This window comes from Doryrhamphus excisus, linkage group LG3, assembly GCF_037039965.1.
Source record: "Doryrhamphus excisus strain RoL-2023G ecotype Guam linkage group LG3, RoL_Dexc_Guam_v1.1, whole genome shotgun sequence".
NCBI lineage: Eukaryota > Metazoa > Chordata > Actinopteri > Syngnathiformes > Syngnathidae > Doryrhamphus > Doryrhamphus excisus.
The window spans coordinates 6,026,852-6,045,700 of NC_136359.1; the positions used below are offsets into that span (position 1 = coordinate 6,026,852).

The 18,849-nt window shown below is 39.8% G+C and overlaps 1 protein-coding gene across 2 annotated transcripts; it reads left to right on the forward strand.

The window, feature by feature from the left end:
* The first annotated feature begins 2,413 nt into the window (after positions 1-2,413).
* lhx6b (LIM homeobox 6b) lies at positions 2,414-14,081 on the forward strand. 2 transcript variants are annotated; one of them, XM_058070862.2, is made up of 9 exons: positions 2,414-2,666; positions 3,290-3,423; positions 4,695-4,829; positions 4,933-5,054; positions 6,915-7,135; positions 11,533-11,633; positions 11,696-11,791; positions 12,047-12,224; positions 13,962-14,081. In XM_058070862.2, exons 2-9 carry the CDS (start codon positions 3,421-3,423, stop codon positions 14,042-14,044), a joined length of 939 nt encoding a protein of 312 aa, XP_057926845.1. In that variant the 5' UTR covers positions 2,414-2,666; positions 3,290-3,420; the 3' UTR covers positions 14,045-14,081. The 2 variants fall into 2 exon arrangements, with proteins under 2 accessions (XP_057926845.1, XP_057926844.1); XM_058070861.2 differs by lacking the exon at positions 2,414-2,666 and having other exon boundaries at positions 3,279-3,423.
* Positions 14,082-18,849: the final 4,768 nt, after the last annotated feature.

Sequence of the window (18,849 nt, forward strand, 5' to 3'; positions counted from 1 at the left end):
CCTAAACATAATACAGAAGCAAACAATTGCCACAGTCTAATTTTGACAAAGTCTCGGGTCAAAATTGCCGCAACTGTGGCTGTAGGCAACCTCTTGATGGTGTTGTTTTTATGAACGATGGCAGTAGATGCATTTAGCGCTTTAAAACACCGGTTGTTGCTGAAGAATGGAAACGGTAACTCTTTGAAGACACATCAGCAACATTGGTTCTATTGCTGCTGTGTGATGCAATATTATTGATTTTCATTGAAAATGCTGATAAAATCTATGCTTTTAAATTTATTTCAAAGTTATTTCTGAGACTAATGATGAGAAAATACAGTATTATTCGCCCTCATGTGACCCTGTGTGTGTGTGTGCGTCATACATTGTTGGCCTCTTAGTCATGTGCCCACTGGGGCTCGTTGGACAGCTCTAATAGCTTTAGCATGTTTGTTTGTTATTGTGTTATTGTTAGCATGGAACATCCCACACACACACATTCAGGTGACCTTCAGGCTTTCATTTTCAAATGGTCCAAAACAGTCAGACACTCAACAACATGGACGCTCACGCTTTTTCAGCCTGCAAGCTACCTTTAAAATGGCCTCACCCTCCTACTATAAATATCAACAATATATGTAGAAATATATCAATGTGTAATGTATTCACTATAGAAGAGCCAGCAGAAAAAATGTTCCTCCTCTCAGTCTGTGTGGAAGTGGTAAGTTTTCCATCTTCACCGCTTTGTTTGACACACTTTTAAGTACATTGGAACGGCTAACAAGTTCTCTTGATAGCTTGCTACGCTAGCAACGGCTGTATGTTATGTCCCCGCAGTAATACCGTGATGTAAACAAAGAATAATAGGCGGGTAATAGTGACTGTAGGGGTGTTATTTCTTATCTACGAGGCTCTAATAAAGTTAAAAGTGTTATTTAGAAAGTCATAGGTAAATTTGTATTCATTTACACAGACATTTAGGGAAGTTCATCTTTGATACTAGCAAGGTCCCGTACTAGCAAGAGTACTCGATCAACACTGGTTGCATTTTCTCCTCTCAACCACTTTGATACCCCCAAATTCCCTCCAAATCTGACAGGCAGTCAAAACCGTGCAGACTTGTAATTCGTTCTGCAAGTATACTTTATAAAGCCGCTCATGAGGTCTGCGCTGCCCGAGTGCTTTTCTAGTTTTATTTCTAGACTATGCAGGGAGCCAATACAAAAAAAAAAAACAAGCTGCAGGCCCAGGGGCGTCACTAGGTTCTGAGGACGGTGGGGGGATATGAATGAATGTAGTAGACATTCAAAAAAATCCAAAAAACAAATAAGGAACAAAAACCGGGATATGACTTTCCCACTTTTGGACAGATTTAGTAGAGATACTCAATAGTTTTAGGCCACCATTACATTTACACAAGTACACACAATCTACACTGTAAAACCAGTGGACAGTGATCAATTATATAATAATCATTATTATATTATTAATTTGCCTATTATTACTATCATCATTCTTCTTCTTCGGATTATTACTACTACTACTAGTAGTAGTAGGCTAGTATTAGCCTGCTTTTGCCCAATTCTATGAAATTTGTCAGAGATTTATTTTGTCAAAAAATCTATAAAAAATTTAAATAATCAATAAAAAATATAAAATTATTTAGAGGGACTTAAGAACATTTTAGGATTTATTTTGTAAAAAATAAATCAATAAAGTAATTAAATAATCAATAAAAAATATACAATTATTTAGGGGGACTTAAGAACATTTTAGGATTGATTTTGTAAAAAACAAAAATCAATAAAAAAATGTAATAATCAATAAAAAAATATAAAATTATTTAGGGGGCTTAAGAACATTTTAGGATTTATTTTGTAACAAACAAAAATCTATTTAAAAAAATAAATAATCAATAAAAAATATAAAATTATTTAGGGGGACTTAAGAACATTTTAGGATTTATTTTGTAAAAAGAATCAATAAAACATTTAAATAATCAATAACAATATAAAATTATTTAGGGGGGCTTAAGAACATTTTAGGGAGGCCCTATTATATGAAATTTGTCTGAGATTTTTGTTAAAAAAAATCAATAAAAAATATAAAATTATTTAGGGGGCCTTAAGAACATTTTAGGGGGGGGCTTATTATATGAAATTTGTCAGAGATTTTTTGTAAAAAAAATAAAATTAAAATATCAAATTATTTAGGGGGACTTAAGAACATTTTAGGGAGGCCCTATCATATGAAATTTGTCAGAGATAAAAAAAACAATAAACAATAAAAAATATAAAATTATTTAAGGGGCCTTAATAACATTTTAGGGGGGGCTATCATATGAAATTTGTCAGAGACTTTTTGTAAAAAAAATAAAAAAATCAAATTATATAGGGGGCTTAAGAACTTTTTAGGGGGACTTGAGCCCCCTAAATGGGCCTAATGACGCCACTGTGCAGGCTGAAACTGGCCCCTGGGCCGCACTTTGGACATCTTGAAGTGACTTTCCACCTTGGAAGGGGAGGCCCCGAAGGAGGAGGTGCATCATCACATCCTGTGTGGGTGTCAACCTCAAGTGGAGAATCCACACGAGTTTTCCAGTGAGAGGAGAAGATCCTACTGCTGGATGAATCCACTTGGGGAACTTTTTGGACGACATTATTGGAGAAACAAACTCCACTTTGGTGTTTACGCACGCTTATTTGATTATTTCTTTGTTTGTGGAAATGCAAAGGAAGGATAAAGTTCCCGCGGGCTGTGTTTTGGCTGCGTGGGCCATGTGGTTGCAGTGTTGACATGCTGGAGGTACTGCACTCCATCCATGTGCTCATTAGGCGACTCTTGCATCCTCTTCAGTGAAATGAAGGACAACACGACACCCGAAATGTGGCAGGCTTTTTTTTCCCTGAATGCAGCTGTAATCATGGAGTGCTTTAAAAAAATACAATCAGGCTCTTTTATGCGTCGAGACGGGTCTCCACTTTGCGCATATTGTCTGTGCTGAATAGCGCAATCTCCATTTGGCAGCCTCTTCACTTTTGGAGATGTGGTCGATTTTCGATTATGCATCTATTGAAATGAGCTGTTAACTGTTTTTAAGTCTGTCGGCTTGGCGTTGATTGGCAGATGAAATTGACACTCTCGTTGCCACTCGGCTTTTTTTTTCCTCAATCCGAGGCTAATTTCTCTAATTTTCTCTTTGATTGCATTGGAATATCACCATGATCGATCACATTTCCCCCCCACCCCACCCCGCTCCTCCTTCTTCCTAGGCTAATTGCATCACATTGTCTTTTCTTGCTCGCAGGCTTTAAAATGCAGGAGAGAGTGTTATAAGTCGGTATTTTTGGGGGGGGTGCCGGAAGTGGAGATGCGTAATGTGCAAAGTGAGCTTCATCGTCTCTGCGTCAAGTATAGGCAGCCTCCATCAGATATCGCATGGTGAGTATCCAACTTCCCGCATGCATGTATGCCTTTTGCGGTGTTTGCGTGCGGAAAAATGGAAATATGAAACTCATATCACCAAGATATGATTTATTTGCGCTTGTTCAGTGGAAAATATATTTTAATATATCGTTTTGCTCGGTATTTTAACAGGGATAGACAAAAAGATAAAGTATTTTTTATTGTTATATATTTGTATCTAAAACACGAGAGGCTCAGAGTAAAAATAATTAGTGATGAAGCCTCAAATCAACTTAATCATAAAGTATTATATCGTTTTTCTGCGTATAAATGAACCCTCAAATCAGCTTCACCCAAGTTATATTTACATTTAAATGTACGAAAATCGTCCCATTTTGGTGATAATCATGCATTATTATTTCAAACAAGTATTTATAACAGATGTGAGTAAGTTTGAAAGACATTTTATAACCCAAATGTACCTTTATTCTAGTCATATTGAGCTGAAAATAGAAAATGAAAATGTGTCAACAAGGGACATCTTTGGGGAACATTCTACATAAGATATTCTGGTAATAATATTTAACATTTATAAACTGGATATACTTTATAGTAATCTATGTTGGCATTTTCGGAATGACAAAATCCATTTTACAGCCTAAATGCACTTTATTGTGGCGATATTGAACTCTAAAATGGATGAGTGTAGAAATGCGTACATTTCGGGCATAAAACTCATAATAATAATAATAAAATCAACCCTATTCTGATATGAATCTTAAAGATGAATGGAAAAATGTGCATATTTCCGCAAGAATTATGTATTTTGAAGCCTATTGAGATGCATTGTAGCGGTATTTATATTTGCAGTGTATTTTAAAATAGTAAAAAGGCTGCAGGCATATTTCCGGACAAAAATAATTGCATTTTAAAGCCCCAAATCAAGTCTTTAAGAAGTAATGAACTAAAACAAAATGTATCATTAAGAAAATAATTAATAATAATAATTAATAAAACGGAATTGCTCTTTAAAACGTGCATATTACATGTATTTTATTTATAAACATGATGGCAAACCCTTATTTCTGTCGTTATTGAAAAATATGTTTTAGAACATAAGGAACTAAGGAAAAAAGTTGCATATTTTGGGGAATTTTTTTTGCATGCAAATAATAATTATAAATATATTTATATAAATTGTAAATACTAACTATAAAGAGACAATCCATTTGCACGCGTTTCACTGTCACCTTCAAGCGAGGGGTATGTCGTCCCTCCGGGTTGTAACACCGACCCTTCCGCCACAGTCTAAGCCGGAGGTGAAGCAGGAGGCCGGCGTGTGCAGCCCTCCGCAGGCCGCCTGTCTGTGCTCTCCGGCGGGGGCCAAGAAGAAGCAGTGCGCCAGCTGCGGCATGGACATCCACGACAGATACCTGCTCAAGGTCAGACACTCAAGGTCGATCGGGGGTTGTTTCCTGTGACTCCAGTGCGCGCGTGCACGCTCCCGTGAGGGTGACGTTGTTGTGTGTGTGTGTGCACGCGCAGGTGAACGACCTGAACTGGCACCTGAGCTGCCTGGAATGCTGCGTGTGCAGAACCTCCCTGCGTCAGCACAGCAGCTGCTACGTGAAAAACAAAGACATCTACTGCAAGCTGGACTACTTCAGGTAAATAAAAGTGCACGTTTTGCGTGAGGTTTTTTTTTGTGGACACATTGCAATGCTGCATGGGATAAACGTGCATATTATAAACGGAATAGTTTCATTTTTTTTATTTTTTTTATTGATTTTTGTTCCATTTCAATTGCATTTTCTAAATGTCGATTATTTGTTCATGTTTGTTCTGCAAGTTAGCATTAGCACATATCAGCTCTAAACCAGGGGTCTCAAACTCAATTTACTTGGGGGCCACTGGAGCTCGGGTCTGGGTGAGACTGGGCCGCATCAGTTTTTCCAAAAAAAAAAACAAAAAAACGCATTTATTAAAAACATTTTTTTTAAAAACTCGGCTTTGGTTCCAATTTTCTACAAGAAAAGCTCTGATAAAACATTCCACTGTTCTCAAATATTTTACTTTTTATTTTTCTACACAAAATAAGATGAAAAATAAATAAATAAAATCAAGAATAAAGAAAATCAATCAATCAGTAATAAATAAATAAATATAATAATAATAATAATAATAAAACGGCAAATAATAAAAACTTAAGAAACCACATATAGTTGGTGGGTAGACAAATTATTTTTTTTCAGATTAAAATTAACAAAGCATTATATAGACATAATGCAGACATGACATCATGTAGACATGACAAAACACGACTATAGTCACATTTATACTTTTATTTACAACATATTGCGCAACTGCAGGGTCTTCAGACACATGCTAACTCGCAAACTAGAGAGCTAGCGACCTAAAAGGTAGCCTTCAAGTTATTTCCTTTAAACTTAAATAGCCAAAAACCTACCACTTCCACATGGATAGGGAGGATAACTATTAACAGTTATTTAACCTTTAACATGAACATTAATCAAACGTAATAATTTTTTCTGGGTACATGATACCATACAGCATCCATATCAAACATTAAATATTCATATCAAGGCGGGGGCCTCAAGCTAGTGTCCTGCGGGCCACATTTGGCCCGCAGGCCGCGTGTTTGAGACCCCTGCTCTAAACGTTCATCCAAACAAAGACATTGTGCACATTTTAGTTACACTGTACACCTCCAATGATGTTACATTCAATGATATATTTTACATTATAAAAAATGCATAAAATATGCTGTATTTGAATAATACTACGCCAATAATTGTTTTTGAAAATATGGAGATATTTAAAACCAAAATAGAATAAATAGGATTTAATAAGAATACCATTCATTCATTTTCTACCGCTTGGGGAGTGCTGGAGCCTATCCCAGCTGTCTTTGGGCGAGAGGCGGGGTACACCCTGGACTGGTGGCCAGCCAATCACAGGGCACATATAGACAAACAACCATTCACACTCACATTCATACCTATGGACAATTTGGAGTGGCCAATTAACCTAGCATGTTTTTGGAATGTGGGAGGAAACCCACACATGCACGGGGAGAACATGCAAACTTCACACAGAGATGGCCGAGGGTGGAATATTTTAAAATATCATTTAAATAATAATTTAAAAAAATGTTTTTAATGAGCCCATAACCCATAAGTCACTGAGGTATTTGTTCATATTTATTTGTGTAAATATGCATTTTTGGTCCTTACATACATCATGACTTCCCAATGACTCCAAAGCAGCCAGTAAGAATAATCTTACCTCAAATTTCTCTTGTTGACATACCTGAATCCTTGCACCACTACGTGGAAGCGTTCCTGTACAAATACACCCAGGGGACACAACATTAGGTACACTGCCACGCATTTATGAGCTGCAACACAATAATCTGCCTATCGATGCTCAGTTGTCAACAATGTTTTTATTATGGCGGGGGTGCGTGAATGTAATGTGTCGGTTAAGTGTTTCCTGCTTCCTCACAGTAGGTTTGGCACCAAGTGTGCCCAGTGTGGGCGCCAGGTGTACGCCAGCGACTGGGTGCGGCGGGCGCGGGGTAGCGTCTACCACCTGGCCTGCTTCGCCTGCTTCTCCTGCAAAAGGCAACTGTCCACGGGGGAAGAGTTTGGCCTAGTGGAGGGCAGGGTCCTCTGCCGCAGCCACTATGACGTCATGCTGGACAACCTGCGCAGGGCGGCGGAAAACGGTAGGCTATAAGGCGGACCCCACCAGCGGCGGCGTGGGTGTCTGCTCTTAGCATGCACTGGGGTTACAGTGTCTTTCTCTCACTGACATTTCTATGCTAGCTTTGTGAATGGACAGGCCGATGCGCGATACGACAAACAAACATGATGTGGACGTACCAGTCCTCAAAGATCCTCCACACGAATGGAGACCTCTGCTGCAGGCCAAGTCATGGACCTACTGCAAAAAAGCTAGTCAAAGATCCTCTGTATGATAGGAGTGCTCTGCCGTTTTTAAGGACCTATCATAAATTTATATGACGGGAGCACTCTGCTGTTTTTGAGGACATACAACAAATACACCAGTCAAAGATCCTCTATATAACAGGGGTGCTCTGTTGGTTTGAAGCACCTACTGCAAAAATACAAGTCAAAGATCCTCTGTGACAGGAGCACTCTGTTGTTTTCACAGACTGATAACAAAACCCTTTTCCAAGATCCTCTATACAACAGGAGCAATGTGCTGTTTGCTGTTTTTAAGGACCTACCAAAGAGCCTCTACATGACAGGAGTGATCTGACGTTTTCAAGCACATACAACAAAAACGCTAGTCAAAGATCCTCTACAAACAAAAATCATTTTCATATATCCTCTATATGACAGGAGCAATCTGCTGTTTGCTGTTATCAAACCAACAGAGCACCCCTGTCATATAGAGGATCTTTGACGGGTGTACAGTGCATCCGGAAAGTATTCACAGCGCTTCACTTTTTCTACATTTTGTCATGTTACAGCCTCATTCCAAACTGTATTAAATTAATCTCTTACCTCAAAATTCTACACAAAATACTCCATTATGACAATGTGAAAAAAGGTTTTTTTGACATGTTTTGAATTTATTAAAAATAGAAAACAAAAAAATCACATTTACATAAGTATTCACAGCCTTTGCTTAATACTTTGTTGATCCACCTTTGGCAGCAATTACAGCCTCAAGTCTTTTTGAATATGATCCCACAAGTTTAGCACACCTATCTTTAGGCAGTTTTGCCCATTCTTCTTTGCAATAAGTCTCAAGCTCCATCAGGTTGGATGGGAGACGTCTGTGCACAGCCATTTTCAGATCTCTCCAGAGATGTTCGATCGGATTCAAGTCTGGACTCTGGCTGGGCCACTCCAGGACATTCACGGAGTGGTTCTGAAGCCAATCTTTTGAGATCTTGCCTGTGTGCTAATGTCTACTGTCTATATGGTCAAGGTACATGACCAGTCTACTGAGGTCAAGAGCGCTCTGGAGCAGGTTTTCATCCAGGATATCTCTATATATTGCTGCATTCATTTTTCTTCTATCCTGACTAGTCTGCCAGTTCCTGCTGCTGAAAAACATCCCCACAGCATGATGCTGCCACCACCATGCTTCACTGTAGGGATGGTATTGGCCTGGTGATGAGCAGTGCCTGGTTTCCTCCAAACATGGCGCCTGGCATTCACACCAAAGAGTTCAATCTTTGTCTCATCAGACCAGAGAATTTTGTTTCTCATGGTCTGAGAGTCATTCAGGTGCTTTTTGGCAAATTCCAGACGGGCTGCCATGTTCCTTTTACTAAGGAGTGGCTTTCGTCTGGCCACTCTACCATACAGGCCTGATTGGTGGATTGCTGCAGAGATGGTTGTCCTTCTGGAAGGCTCTCCTCTCTCCACAGAGGAACGCTGGAGCTCTGACAGAGTGACCATCGGGGCCTTGGTCACCTCCCTGACTAAGGCCCTTCTTCCCCGATCGCTCAGTTTAGAAGGCCGGCCAGCTCTAGGAAGAGTCCTGGTGGTTCCAAACGTCTTCCATTTACGAATAATGGAGGCCACTGTGCTCATTGGGACCTTCAAAGCAGCAGAAATGTTTCTGTATCCTTCCCCAGATTTGTGCCTCAAGACAATCCTGTCTCGCAGGTCTACAGACAGTTCTTTTGACTTCATGCTTGGTGTTTGTGCTCTGACATGCACAGTCAACTGTGGGACCTTATATAGACAGTTATTATATTTCCAAATCATGTCCAATCAACTGAATTTACTGCAGGTGGACTCCAATTAAGCTGTAGAAAGATCTCAAGGATGATCAGTGGAAAAAAGATGCACCTGAGCTCAATTTTGAGCTTCATGGCAAAGGCTGTAAATACTTATGTAAATGTGATTTTTTTGTTTTCTATTTTTAACAAATTCAAAAAAAGTAAAAAAAAAACTTTTTCACATTGTCATAATGGAGTATTTTGTGTAGAATTTTGAGGTAAGAGATTAATTTAATACAGTTTGGAATGAGGCTGTAACATGACAAAATGTAGAAAAAGTGAAGCGCTGTGAATACTTTCCGGATGCACTGTATTTGTTGTATGTCCTCAAAAACAGCAGAGTGCTCCCGTCATATAAATTTACGCTAGGTGCTTAAAAACAGCAGTACTCTCCATGACTACAAAAACACTAGTCAAAGATCCTTCAGATGACAGGAGTGATCTGCCGTTTTAAAGGACATACAACAAAAACGCTAGTCAAAGATCCTCTACAAACAAAAATCATTTTCATATATCCTCGATATGACAGGAGCAATCTGCTGTTTGCTGTTATTAATGACCTACTGTAAAAACATTAGTCAAAGATCCTTTAGATGACAGGAGTGATCTGCCGTTTTCAAGGACATACAACAAAAACGCTAGTCAAAGATCCTCTACAAACAAAAGTCATTTTCATATATCCTCTATATGACAGGAGCAATCTGCTGTTTGCTGTTATTAATGACCTACTGCAAAAACACTAGTCAAAGATCCTTTAGATGACAGGAGTACTCTGCTGTTTTTGAGGACATACCACAAATACGTCAGTCAAAGGTCCTCTATATGAGAGGAACACTCCACTGTTTTTATTGACCTACTGCAAAATCACCAGTCAAAGATCCTCTAGATGACAGGAGTGCTCTGCTGTTGTTGAGGACATACGACAAAAACCCTAGACAAAGATCCTTGAGATGACAAGAGTGCTCTGTTGTTTTCAAGGACATACCACAAATACGCAAGTCAAAGATCCTCCCCAAACAAAAACCTTTTCAAAGATCCTGTATATGACAGGAGCGATCGACTGTTTGCTGTTTTTAAGGACCTACTGGAAAAACACTATAGTCAAAGATCCTCTATATGACAGGACCGCACTACTGTTTTTTCATGGACCTACTGCAAAAACACTCGTCAAAGATCCTCTAGATGACAGGGCAGACTGCAAAATCACCAGTCAAAGATCCTCTAGATGACAGGAGTGCTTTGTTGTTGAGGACATTCGACAAAAACACTAGACAAAGATCCTTGAGATGACAAGAGTGCTCTGCTGTTTTCAAGGACATACCACAAATACGCAAGTCAAAGATCCTCTACAAACAAAAACCTTTTCAAAGATCCTGTATATGACAGGAGCGATCTGCTGTTTGCTGTTTTTAAGGACCTACTGGAAAAACACGATAGTCAAAGATCCTCTATATGACAGTACCGCACTACTGTTTTTATGGACCTACTGCAAAAACACTCGTCAAAGATCCTCTATATGACAGGACAGCACTACTGTTTTTATGGACCTACTGCAAAAATACTAGTCAAAGATCCTCTATATGACAGGAGTGCACTACTGTTTTTATGGACCTACTGCAAAACAACTCGTCAAAAATCCTCTAGATGACAGGGCAGACTGCAAAATCACCAGTCAAAGATCCTCTAGATGACAAGAGTGCTCTGCTGTTGTTGAGGACATACGACAAAAACACTAGACAAAGATCCTTGAGATGACAAGAGTGCTCTGTTGTTTTCAAGGACATACCACAAATACGCAAGTCAAAGATCCTCTCCAAACAAAAACCATTTCAAAGATCCTGTATATGACAGGAGCGATCTGCTGTTTGCTGTTTTTAAGGACCTACTGGAAAAAACACTATAGTCAAAGATCCTCTAGATGACAAGAGTGCTCTGCTCTTGTTGAGGACATACAACAAAAACATTAGACAAAGATCCTCTAGATGACAAGAGTGCTCTGCTGTTGTTGAGGACATACGACAAAAACACTAGACAAAGATCCTTGAGATGACAAGAGTGCTCTGTTGTTTTCAAGGACATACCACAAATACGCAAGTCAAAGATCCTCTCCAAACAAAAACCATTTCAAAGATCCTGTATAAGACAGGAGCGATCTGCTGTTTGCTGTTTTTAAGGACCTACTGGAAAAAACACGATAGTCAAAGATCCTCTATATGACAGGACCACACTACTGTTTTTATGGACCTACTGCAAAAATACTAATCAAAGATCCTCTAGATGACAGGGTAGACTGTAAATACACCAGTCAAAGATCCTCTATATAAGATCCTCAGACAATTCCACGTCCCCCTTTTTTGCAGGAACAGGGCTAACTCTGGAGGGGGCGCTGCCCTCCGACCAGGACTGCCTGCCCAAACCGACCAAGAGGGCGCGCACGTCGTTCACGGCAGAGCAGCTGCAGGTACGGTAGGTGGCGCCGTGCGTATTGCCTCTGTGCGGTCAGGTGACGTCGGTGTGTCGCAGGTGATGCAGAGCCAGTTTGCTCAGGACAACAACCCTGACGCCCAGACTCTGCAGAAACTGGCTGACCTGACGGGACTGAGCAGGCGAGTCATCCAGGTAGTCATGTTTCATCTGGAATGTCCCGCCTTCATCGTCTTTAGCTTCATTTTTTTCCTCATAATATTATAAATATAAATATATTATTAATTTTTTGACTTTGTTATTGTAATATTATCAATTTTTTATAAAATTGTTTCAATTATTTTTTTTGTTTTTTTTTTAAACAGCTATGGCCCACAAATGGCCCCCGGGCCACTCTTTGCATACCTCTGAATTAGCTCATGCATCATAGTAACCAAGTATTCCTACCAGGTTTGGTTCCAGAACTGCCGGGCGCGACACAAAAAGCAGCCCCCTCCAGGGGGCTTCTCTCAGAGCAGCTCCTCGCTGGCCAGGATGCCCCCCTCCCTGCACGAAGACCACATCCAGTACTCCCCCTTCAGCAGCCCCGACAGACCACATCTACTGGCCCTGCACGGCTACCTGGAGAGTAAGACATTTTATTACCATCAAAATATGAAGTAGCACTAATTACAAAATAAATGAATATTACGGCGGTCCAGTGGTTAGCGTGCGGACCTCACAGCTAGGAGACCAGGGTTCGATTCCACCCTTGGCCATCTCTGTGTAGAGTTTGCATGTTCTCACCGTGCATGCGTGGGTTTTCTCCGGGTTTCCAAAAACATGCTAGGTTAATTAGCGACTCCAAATTGTCCATAGGTATGAATGTGAGTGTGAATGGTTGTTTGTCTATATATGCCCTGTGATTGGCTGGCCACCAGTCCAGGGTGTACCCCGCCTCCCGCCCGAAGAGAGCTGGGATAGGCTCCAGCACCCTTGCGACCCTCGTGAGGATAAGTGGTAGAAAATGAATGAATGAATGAATATTACTAGATTTGATCAGAATGAAATATAAAATACACAGGCGACTGACGAATGGTTGGCAGACTCCGGGTGCCATTCCTAAGTTCTTAATAGATTTGGATGGAATTTTCAGGAATTGTAGGAAATTTTGGGGGTCTGGATCCAGGATTTTATTTTAAAGGATTCCTTAAAGGGGACTACTATGCTTATTTTTCAGCCCTTTGTATTGAGTTGTGGACTCCTATAGAGCAAGCTACACACAATAACGTTCTAGTTCTTCTAGAATATGCACCTATTCAGTTGTATTTCTTTGGATTTCGTGTTTCCTATGAAGGTTTCCTGTGTTTTAATGTATTCCACCCATGGCCCGTCTCCAGGCACACCCACTCCGCTATGGTTGGTCACACTCCCGAGTGCTTAGAAGGACTTCCGGTTTGTGCTGCTAGCTGTAAACCCAACTTTGTAGGAATTTTTCGGAAGGATTGAAAAATTTCAAAGGATTCGAAGATTTTGCCACTTTGTGCATATAACTCCATAGAAAATGGTCAGTAAAAAATACAGAACAGGTTTCCAACAGGTTCTACGGAATATCAAAAACGGATCCAGATAATGAAATAATTCCGGATACTCATTCATTCATTCATTTTCTACTGTTATTCTCACAAGGGTCGCGGGGGTGCTGGAGCCTATCCCAGCTGTCTTTGGGCGAGAGGCGGGGTACACCCTGGACTGGTGGCCAGCCAATCACAGGGCACATATAGACAAACAACCATTCACACTCACATTCATACCTAACCGGAGTACCCGGAGAAAACCCACGCATGCACGGGGAGAACATGCAAACTCCACACAGAGATGGCAGAGGGTGGGATTGAACTCAGGTCTCCTAGCTGTGAGGTCCACTCGACCGCCGTGCAGCCAATTCCGGATACTATGATCCATAAAAGAAAAAATAGGAGAATTTTCATCACAGGAAGACAACAAATGAAGATGTAAACATGCAAGAAACACCATATGGAGTGTGCCAAAGGATTTGTTGATCTTTAAAACCTATGGAGCTAGAGCCAGCAGAAAACCGCATCACATTTTTGTAAATAAGTACTAATAAAAGTACGAATAACTAATAATAATAACTAATAATAATAATATCATTATGATTCCGATTGCTAATGGTACGTTTTCATGCTCATAGAATCTAAATATGTGTATAAAATGCATGTAGGACTAATATTTACCGTGTAAATCACAATATGGAGGTAACTAGAGAGCCGAGGTCTGTGCTCTGGTAGTGCTTTTCCGATTTTAAGATGTGTAGCGAAGCCTGCCTTGGTGCCTAAAAACGTATTGTACTGTCTTCACGCAGGTCACCCTTTCTCAGTTCTTGCAGCTCCGGGTCACCTGAGCCACCCGGGTCTCCCGTTACCACAACTGCCCATCAGCCGCTGACATTCTGCATCCGCCCACCCCACCCCCCCCCACCCCCCAGCCACTTAAAGGACTTCCATTCCTCCACGGGTGGCCTGTGGAGGGATCAAGATTGTTGCAGCTTCCAATGTGCTCTGTTGTTGTGTTGTCGTGAGAACACGGACGCTTTTATTTATTCGGAAGAAAATCTCAGCACTTTTGAAAATGTGTCTTGACTGTACATACAGTAGATGTTGTAAATAAGCTCCAATAAAGCACCCGAGGTGTGTTTACGTTTGGTGTCGGCGTCCATCTTTAGAGAGCATTACACAAATTAGCGGTGCAAAAGGTCAGAGGTTAATAACGGCGACGTACCGTCACCAAAAACAATTAATGACAAACACGTGCATCATGTCCACTTTAGTGATCAATACGAGCTGATTGGCCTCACATAGCAACGTTTTTTTTTAGCTTATATTAGGCCGGTGCTTCTCAAATAATGGGGGGGGGGGCTTAATGCTCATTTTCTCCATATTTGCGTTTTTTTTAAATTTAGCTTTTTGTCAAATCAAATGTGCTATAAGCCAATAAAGAAAAAACAGCTGCAGGACACAAATAGCCCCTGAGCCGCACTTTGGACACCCCTTTGCTAGAGTAACAATGAATGATGAGCTTTTAAATGCAAAATATTGTTGTTGTTAAAAATATAATATAAAATATAGTATATAAATCACATTCTGTCTAATGAGAGGGATTTTTTAAAGAGAAATATAAAAAAATTAATGTGTGTAAAAAATAATACAAAAATAGCAACATTAAATTAATGTAAACAAATTTTTTAATAAAATGTTTAATTGTAATTTAATACATTGTGACAAAACAATTATTAAGCCAAACATTTCATGATAAAACTGATGTATGTAACTGATGAAATGTGACCTTTGATATCAGTGTCAAGATTGCCTTGACTTTAAGCACAAATACGCTATAATATTACTATTATGGATATTCACTTTGTGCTTACCATAGAAAACGGAGCTGCAACACGGCCATAATTGCAGAGTTCATCAGATTCCAATTTGATTTTCCTGACTTTTTAAACTACCTTACTACTTAGGTTATTCACACCTAAAATGGTATTTAAATTCCCCTAAGTTGAAAACTTTTGAATGGAGGGGCAGGCAGAGGAAGGCGGTAAACAAGCTAATCTGTTTGTGTGCAACCCATAAATAAAAGCTTGACTGGAGTAAGAGGAAAGTTTCCTTCCTTCCTGAAGAACGATGCTCCATTTCCCACCAATGAAATGTAATAGTACTACTTTATTCTCCTCTATTTACCACTTCATTCTCCTAATATTTTGACTTTTTTCTCAGACATTTACGGCTTTATTTTTGGAAATTTCATTTATTCTCTTTATTTTCGTAAACCGACTGCCTTTTTTCATGTAAATGTATGTACTTTTTCTTGAAATTTCAGATTTGTTCTTCAATGTGGCCCTAAAATTTATGAGAATAAAGTCGTAAAACTGCATTCTCGTAAATTTGCGACTGAATTCTCGTAATATTATGACTTTTTTTTCCTCATAAATGTCACATAAATTCACAACTTTATTATATTCATATGACTTTATTTTGGTAATTTTATGACTTTTTTTTCTTGTGAATTTACAATTTTATTTTCGTAAATTTATGACTGTGTTGTTATAAATGTACAACTTTTTTCTCCTAAATTTCAGATTATTTTGTTTTTAAATCACAACTTTATTGTTGTAGTATTACAAATGTCATATGTCGTATGTAATAAATGTGTCTTGTATAATAATAATATCAATAATCATAATAATAATAATCAATAAAATAATAATATTATTTATAAAAAAAATAATAATAAAAATAATATAATAATAATAATCAGTTGGATATTTTGTCAAATGTTTTAACAATTTGTTGACAATTAAAGTTTTAGAGCTTCAATTCAAAGAAATGTTAATAAATCAAATGAAATATTTATTGTGTGCAGGAATGTAGAAGAGCCGAGTCGTGCTGTGTAAAAAAAAAAAAACTAACTAGGGCGACTGATGTCACTCTTGTCAAACTTTGCTGCAATCAGCGCCAATCAATTCAGTCCAGGAGGAAACCTGCTCGGCTAATGCGACGCTGGTCCTCGTTAGAACAAAAGGCGCCGTCTTGCAGAGAAGACATGATTATCATCTCCAACACAGCGTGGGCCACCTGCCAGCACTACACGTTTCACCCGGGTTAAACTCGCGTTTAAGCTCGTCTCTCAGCGTGCACGATCCTCCCCAAGAGATAAAGCCCCCTCCCCCACACACGCCATTTTGTCATCACGCCGCCACCGAGCATCCGCCGCCGTGATTGGCAGCCACGAGTGCTTGCAGATGAAAGCGGGCCCCCCCGTGCTAATGAATAGGCCCCTGATTGCAGAGCCGTGCGCTAGCTCAATTACAGCACGGGCCGCCTAACGAGCGCATAGAGCGCCGTGCCCCCTTGTCTCCTTGCATTCACGCTCGCTGATGAGCTCTCGTAACAAGTCAACAAAAATCTCACTGAAAGACTGTCAGCCATCATCCTCCTCCCTTGGAGGCTTTATTCCGCACGACGCCATATGTGTCTTTGTGAGCTGGCGTCATTTTGGCTCGTCTTACGTTTTAATGCGGCGGCCAAGGTTTGTTCGTACTGAACAACCTGGTAAACACGGCTGTGTCGCTAAATGGTTCACCATGCCTGACACTTTAAGGCAGTGTTTTTCAACCTTTTTTGAGCCACGGCACGTTTTTTACATTGGAAAAATTTTGTGGCACACCACTAACCAAAAATGTTACAAAATGTCACCACGACCTCACACGTGCATCAATAAGTCTATCGGAGGAACAAGGTAGGTGTTGCCACACGGACCAATATTACATTGCTCTGCCAGTCTTTACACCACAGACACTCCACAGTAGCCACGTTTTTACATGACCACTTTTTCTCTTTCCGAATGACCTTTCGGGAAACAATGGTATCCATAGAAAGGAATATTCCAATCTCTTGTCTACATGCGCCGTGAAAATCAAACAGAATAGTCAATAGGGCCTGCCCAGTAAAACGTAAACATCAACATGACGTTTTTCTTTCACTTGTTGGAATAACTCCGTATTGCCAGTTTTTCATCTGTCCAGTCATGAAACTTTGCTTAGTCCAGTGCCGATTGCTGGCCTCCATTTTTAAAAGTGAAGAACGTCTGGATCTGCGTGTTACGTCATATCTGAGCATGCGCTGAAAGAACGCACCCGGGATAAATTTAAACAGGAAAAGATCAAATTCAATCTTGCTAGTATTTTATAATTAAACTCCGGACATGTTTTATATAGATATATATTTTCTTTTTTAATAAAACCGCATTTGTGAATGGCGTATAAAAGGGTTTAGATTCACAGATGGCGGTAATGCATACGAAAGCTGCTTGCCAACCGCCAATAAACAACAGAAGAAGAAAAACACCACGAAGAAGAACGCACCCTGACAACTTTCCGTTTGAGCGGGAACAAGATACCTCAATCGGATTGGTTAAAGGAATATTCCATCCCTGTTCAATTCTTTCCGTTTGAGCAAATAAACCAAATGCAATTGGAATATTTGGGTCCATGTATACTATTGACATAATGGCTATTGACATAATATTTGCAAATGATGATTAATAAATGTTAATTATAAAAAGTGATATTGGATAATTCCTCACGGCACACCTGACGGTTTCTCAAGGTACACGAGTGTGCCGCGGCACAGTGGTTGAAAATCACTGCTTTAAGGAAAATGAAGTATATGAGTATGGTACATGGTCATTTTACATCAGGGCCTTGTGGGGCAGTGCCCCACCAGTTCCAGCATATGGCTGAGCTTTGATAAAAGCATCATTACCCAAAGTGACTGTGACAAATCTGGGTGTGATATTGGACCTGAGTCTATCTTTTCATAAGCACATTAAGGATGTTACTAAAACAGCATTTTTTCATCTTCGCAACATCGCAAAGATACGGCCTATTCTATCCACTTCTGATGCACTTCTGAGACCCTTGTCCATGCATTTGTTATGTCTCGCCTTGATTACTGTAATGTACTGCTTTCTGGTCTTCCCATGGCAAGCCTGCAGTTAGTACAAAATGTTTACAAGGACGCGTAAGTTTGACCAGATCTCTTCAATACAAAATTTTACGAATATTTTACAAAATATGACATGGGTTGGCACCTTCTTATCTGGTTGACCTAATTGTACCCGATGCTCCGTCTAGAAATGACTCTCAACACACCGGTCTTTTGACAATCCCAAAAGCCAGAAAGAAGTATGCGAGCTCTAGAGCCTTTTCCATTCGGGCCCCAACGCTATGGAGCAGAGGTAGGGAACCTATGGCTCGGGAGCCAGGTAGGGCTCTTTTGATGACACTATCTGGCTCTCGAGCATTTCTTACCACAATACATCACAGAAATGAATTAAATATTAAAAATCAAAACTTTCTTATGCATTTTAATTCGTCCATCTATTTTCTACTGCAACACGGCCAACCATATCTATCTTTCCTGATGATATTTTCCAGGTCAAACACCAAAACTTGATTATTACTGGGTAATGCTGTAGTCTACCTCGGTCATTGAGATGTCAAAAAACATGTAAATGTAAACTTTCCTCCTTTAGTCAAATAGCTAAAGCTGCAGAACCAAGCCTTCTGATGAAGATGGCCAAAAGAATGAAATACATCTACGGAGTACGGTGCAAAACTATGCAGCAGCAGAAGTTGTATTAATGGCAACAAGTATTTGATTTATTATTAGACACTGCGCTGCTCACGA